Genomic DNA, 6,651 nt, shown 5'->3' with positions numbered 1-6,651 from the left:
CTGCTGTAGATTATAACTCTTTGCACGTGTTTGGCTCAACTGCATATTATCATGTGACGGAGTCAAAATTGGATCCAAGGGCAAAGAAGGCTATTTTTATGGGAATTACTTCTGGAGTCAAAGGATATCGCTTATGGTGCCCTATGACAAAGAAAGTAATATTCAGTAGAGATGTTACCTTTGATGAATTTGCTATGGTAAATAAGGTAACAGAAGATACCAAACAAAATGAAGGTGCTTTTAAGCAGGTGGAGTTTGAGGGAAAATTTATTTTTCCTACACAAGAAGCAGAGGAGGAAACAAATGAAGATTACCCTCTGGAAGGAGAGCCAGTAGAGGAGATTCCAACTCAGGAATCTCAACAACAACTTGAATCAATAGCAACCAGCAGGCCAAAAAGAACAATAACGAAACCTGTTCGTCTCATAGAGACGGTTGCTTGTGCAACCTCAATTGTAGCTGATGATGTTCCTACTACTTATAAAGACGCTGTTCAAAGTTCAGAAGAAGATAAGTGGAGGATTGCCATGAATGATGAGATACAGTCCCTTCATCAGAATCATACATGGAGATTGGCCAATCTCCCGAAGGGAAAGAAAGCAATTGGGTGCAAATGGGTATTTGCAAAGAAGGAAGGATTTCCTAACCAAGTAGATGTTCGCTACAAAGCAAGATTGGTGGCCAAAGGATATGCTCAAAAGGAGGGAATTGATTACAATGAAGTGTTTTCTCCAGTTGTAAAACATTCCTCCATTAGAATTATGTTGGCTTTGGTAGCACAATTGGATTTGGAACTAGTTCAGATGGATGTAAAAACTGCGTTTTTACATGGAAACTTGGAGGAGGAAATCTACATGACTCAGCCAGAAGGATTCAAAGTTGCTGGAAAAGAAAATATGGTGTGCAAACTTGAAAAATCGTTGTACGGATTGAAACAATCTTCTAGACAATGGTACAAGCGATTTGACGAGTTTATGTTGCGGCAAGGGTACAAGAGAAGCAAATACGATCATTGTGTGTATTTGCACAAGCTTAAAGATGGTTCCTTTGTATATCTTCTCCTATATATTGATGATATGTTGATAGCTTCCAAGAATTCGGAAGAAATTGATAAGTTGAAGATTCAACTGAAGAAGGAGTTCGAGATGAAGGATTTGGGTGAGGCAAAGAAAATTCTTGGCATGGAGATAATTAGAGATAGACGTTCAAAGAAACTCTGTTTATCTCAAAAAGAATATTTGAAGAGAGTACTTCAACGTTTTGGCATAGATGACAAGACTAAGCCAGTTAGTACTCCACTTGCTTCCCATTTTAAGCTAAGTACTACTATGTCGCCAATGGATGAAGCTGAACGAGAGTATATGTCAAAGGTACCATACACAAATGCTGTTGGTAGCTTGATGTATGCAATGGTTTGCACAAGGCCTGACATTTCACAAGCTGTTGGAGTTATTAGCAGATATATGCACAATCCAGGGAAGGAGCATTGGCAAGCTGTGAAGTGGATTCTACGGTATATTCATAATACTGTAGATGTCGGGTTAGTTTTTGAGCAGGAAGACAATCAGTTTGTAGTTGGATATTGTGACTCAGATTTTGCGGGTGATATGGACAAACGAAGATCAACTACTGGTTATGTGTTTACTTTTGCAAAGGCACCAGTTAGTTGGAAGTCTACTTTGCAGTCAACAGTTGCTTTGTCTACAACAGAGGCAGAGTACATGGCTATTACAGATGCTGTGAAAGAGGCAATTTGGCTTCAAGGATTGCTAAAGGAGCTTGGTGTTGAACAAAAAGGTATCACAATTTTTTGTGATAGTCAAATTGCTATTCAATTAGCGAAGAACCAAGTTTATCATGCAAGGACGAAGCACATTGATGTTCGGTATCATTTCGTACGAGAAATCATAGAAGAAGGTGGAGTCACGGTGAAGAAAATTCATACTACAGAGAATCCTGCTGATATGCTGACAAAGGTGGTGACTGCGGTCAAGTTTCAACATTGTTTGGATTTGATCAACATTGTTGAACACTGAAGATTGAAGATGAAGACACAACCAAAATTTGTTATTGAGAGAGAATTGAAAATGTGGAATTTTGCCAAGGTGGAGATTTGTTGAAGTTTGGCAAAATGCCAAAGTCCCACATTGGTTGGGAGTTAAGTTTGGGGGGATTTTTCCCCTATAAAAGAAGGCCTAATGTTTAGGATTGAAACACACCTCTCATTTGCCTTCTCATCTGTTTAAGGCATTTGTATCTTCTCTCTTTAGTATTATTTCACTTGTATTTTTGGAGTGAAATAAAATATTTGGTTGTGTCCGAGGAGTAGGCAAAATTAGCCGAACCTCGTAAATTCTGGTGTTCCCTTTATTATTGCTTTATTGTCTTATTTATTATTTGGTGGTTGTCATAATTTTTGGTATAGTAGTTGTGACTTATTCACACTCTATACATTTGGCTTCCGCAACAGCATTGAGCACCACAAGATATGCTCAATCTGATTATTTCACACCTGTCTCATTTTATAATATTTCCTCTTTTATTTTTAATGTAAATTTTCTAACTTGAGTGATCCAAAGATTTGACGTACGTGTCGATTACTGTCTTGCTGTTCATATTTGTAATTGTAATATTCAATTAATTAGTGGCCTACCCTCCCCCGACCCTCCCCGACCCTCCTCAAAATCTCACGCCATACTAATTCTTTTTGGACTTTTTTTTTTACTTTTAGTCTGTGTCAGAAACTATTTATATTTGGTAGTTGAAAAAGTATATAAAATTTATAAAATTTTTGTATAACATACAGAATGTATATATACAAAAATATATATATATTTTTCGGCTGTTATTTTGAGAGCGACTATATTCTCTCTTTCTGGTCTTGGTATTATACTATCACGGAGGAAAAAAAATACTCCATTAATGCTACAATGTCATTTTCCCAATTTTTTTTTCCTTTATCTTTAGTTTTACAACAGATCTCCGGAAGCTGACTTGGACATGGTTTAATTTCCATTTTTAAAACATGGCATATAGGGAAAAACAACCATATTAAATAGGTACATGATTTCGTTGAGACATGGATATTTTGATAACGGTTGGCATAATGTGGATGTGAATAAATATGATATGAGATTTTCAAATTAAAAAAGTAGAAAGACTTTTTGTCTAATTAAATATTCATTGAGCTCAAACATACAAATTAAAAACCGTTACCGTATTCTCATCTTTTTAGAGACATAAAGCGTGTGTGCGTATGTAGATTTTAAGATAAAAACAACATATTCTAGATCAATTGCTCTAAATTATATGTTACTGCAGATTTTGCTTGTGCGTTTTGTTGATAAATTCATTGAGATCACAAAATACATCGTAACGGAGAAAGAAATAAAATTGATATAACATGATCAAAAAATAATATTTTATAATGGGAAAATAACAAAAAAGAAACATTTCTTATTTTATCAAAAAAAATTATACCCGCTAAAGTAAGTTACAACCTAGATATTGCTTTGATTAGATATAAACCACTGGCATTGGTAAGTAGATGCCTAACTACACAAATGACAAGTTATGTTAGACATCTTCATTAATTACTAGGAAAAATAAATTAGGACGTGCAAGGCTCATGGTACATAAAGAATTAAAAGATCGTCGAGCATTTATTAAACATTAAATTAAGAAGATATCAAAAAGATTTAATTTAATTAAACAAGTACTTAACGACATTTGACTTTTATTTGATTAATAGCACGAGGCGTTACAAGCTGTAGTTTGATGAACAGGGGAAGGTGCACGAATTGAACGGCCACGTCTTATAATTTTATATTCATTACTTTATTAATTGTTGTACGGAGGGCTACTTCGGTCTTTTCCAATTTGGTCAAACTTGTATAACCGGCTGCAATAGCTTAAATGACTGAAGTACCCTTAATAACCCGTATAAAAGCTGTTCGAATTGAATCATAAGTCCCACCACTCAACTCTCTCTTCTCTCTATCTATTTCTCTCTCACACAGACACAGAAAAACTCAAAACAGAAAGACAAATTACACAAGAAAATGTCAGAGGCTAATGCATACGCAGCTCTCACCAAGGCTTTCTCAGGTTATTTTCCATTTCTTCTACTAAAACTGGGATTGTTACAGTTTATAAGAGTTAAATAGTAGAAGTTTTTACCACTAAATTTAATTTTTACCTTCCTTCAATATAATATTTTGTTTACACAAAATTTGTAGGACTTGGTGTGGATGAAAATTTATTCATCTCAACACTGGGAAAATGGAATCGGCATCAGAGGGAAATCTATAGGGTAAGCACTCCAGGATTCTTCAAAGAAGATGAACGTCAATTCCAGAGATGGGATGATCACCATATCCTTCAGCTTCGCCAAGAATTTTTGCGTCTTAAGGTACATTTTTATTTTTATTTTAATGAGCTTGTGAAATCCTATGTAAAAATAAAATAACATGATATGCTGAAATATTTGTAATTTCAATTTTGTAGGATGCAGTGGTAATATATACAATGCACCCATGGGAAAGAGATGGTCGTTTGTTTAAGGAGGCATTATTATTGAAAGTACCTCAACTTAATGTTCTAATTGAGACTGCTTGTACTAGATCTTCTGAAGAGCTTTTGGGAGCAAGAAGAGCCTATCATTCCCTTTTTGATCACTCAATTGAGGAAGACATTGCCCATCGTCTCCAAAATCCTGAAAGAAAGGTCTTAATTTAACTTTTATACGTACAAAAAAAAATTGCCCATTTTCTCATAACACGTGTTCATGATTTCGTGTCTACTTTTGAATTCGAGAATGAGAGCTAGTCAATAATATTGTTAATTGGGCTTGAGATGTGGATCCTTAGCCTACATTAAAAATAAGATTTCATATTGTCCATAAAAAAATAAGTAAAGTGGTGTAATACTTATTTGACAAGAAAATAATTTTATGTGATAACTCCATCTATTTAAAATTGTTGGACCTATAATATTTCAGCTATAGTAGATCTAGATCCATTTATTTTTTGGCCTAAAGTTTCTATTCTTCTCGTTCTCATTGTTCTTACGTGTCTTTAAACAATTGTCATTGTTAATACTATTATTATCATATGTATGTTTCATTAATAATGTACCTTTTTTTTTAATGACAAACAGCTTCTAGTAGCTCTAGTGAGTTCTCACCGTTATGAAGGGCCAAGAGTAAACGACGATCTTGCAAAATCTGAGACTAAGATATTTGTGAATGCACTAAAAGATGCTAAGAAGAATCTCATTGAGGATGATGAGATTGTGAGGATCCTTTCACACAGAAGCAAGCTTCATCTTAAGGCCCTCTATAATCACTACAAGGAAATGACTGGCAACTACCTGGACGAGGTAAGAATACAAAATTAAAGAAACTTAACTTCTATGCATTGACAGCATATGTTATACTATCAAATTAAGATGACCTATAATAATAGGTAGATGTTATAGTTGTCTTAATTTGATATGCTATAAAAGGACAAATAATACAATATAGATATAATGTATTGACCTATGACGACGTATATATGTAGGTGTTAAAAGGATGTAATATCTAATACATAAATCATTTGGAGAAGAATTAATTTGTGACTTTTCCATCAATGTGAAGATTAGATGTATGACTAGTCTCAATTTTTTTCTTCAGGATCTCAATGGTGAATTGACCTTGAAACAAGTAGTTCAATGCCTTTGCTCACCTCAATCCTACTTCAGCAACGTAAGTAGCAATCACAAAACTGATCTTGTATTTCTCTCCTTTTGCTTGAACTATTTTGGTATTCCATTCGAATTTTTCTTCTCATTTTCAACTTCTTATTCCATAGATTTTGATCGCGTCCTTAAGATTGGATGTGGATGAATCTGCTAAAGACTCAGCGACTCGAGTCATAGTTACAAGAGCAGACGTTGATATGAAGCAAATCAAAGAAGAATTCCACAGCAAATATGGAACCACCTTACCTGCAAAGATTGAAGAAGTTGCTAATGGAAGCTACAAGGATTTCTTGCTTACTATAATTTCTAAATCTGACTAATTAATTTTGGCCAGATTTTGACATATCCAAATTTTCCATCTCAATTGTTGCATGTTCTCAAATGCTTGTTTCCCCTTTGCTTTAATTTGTTTTGCAGTAATTTGCTCTATTTATGTATGATCTCAATATTTCCATTTCAAATAAACAATTTCAATGTCAAAACTTTCAGTTTCCTGATTCAACTTATCTTTGTAGTATATTTTTCAATGTTGCTTTTATTTATGGAATAATAAATTGCGTCACAGAAACACTACTAAAGTTGAGATTGAAGTCATGAGGTATACTTAGTAAATTATGGACGATGACTCATTTCAGAACTCTAACTAGTTGTTTCAATAAACAATTTCATGCATATACTAAGTACGTTCTAAGCGTGGAGAAAGATCAGGGGCGGATCTATGTAGGGATTTGGGGTGACGCCACCCGGTCACTCGAGTAAAGTCATATATATATATATATATACTAGTATTTTCCTCAAAATATTGACATATATAATGAGTGGCACCCCAAGTCACAAAATGACTGCAGGTGCCATGGTTAAAAAACTGAAACTCTACATAAAATGCCCAAGATCGAGATTTTGCTGTGG

At 34.4% G+C, this 6,651-nt stretch overlaps 1 protein-coding gene across 1 annotated transcript; it reads left to right on the top strand.

The window, feature by feature from the left end:
- The first annotated feature begins 3,958 nt into the window (after window positions 1-3,958).
- On the top strand, window positions 3,959-6,244 carry LOC107776361 (annexin D4-like). Its single transcript, XM_016596253.2, has 6 exons — window positions 3,959-4,107; window positions 4,239-4,411; window positions 4,507-4,725; window positions 5,158-5,379; window positions 5,675-5,746; window positions 5,853-6,244. Exons 1-6 carry the CDS (start codon window positions 4,062-4,064, stop codon window positions 6,060-6,062), a joined length of 942 nt encoding a protein of 313 aa, XP_016451739.1. The 5' UTR covers window positions 3,959-4,061; the 3' UTR covers window positions 6,063-6,244.
- The last annotated feature ends 407 nt before the right edge of the window (window positions 6,245-6,651 follow it).

Source organism: Nicotiana tabacum, chromosome 7 (assembly GCF_000715075.1).
Source record: "Nicotiana tabacum cultivar K326 chromosome 7, ASM71507v2, whole genome shotgun sequence".
NCBI classification, from domain to species: domain Eukaryota; kingdom Viridiplantae; phylum Streptophyta; class Magnoliopsida; order Solanales; family Solanaceae; genus Nicotiana; species Nicotiana tabacum.
The sequence above is the reverse complement of the archived record's forward strand: the minus strand, read 5'-3'. Positions and strand labels throughout refer to the sequence as shown.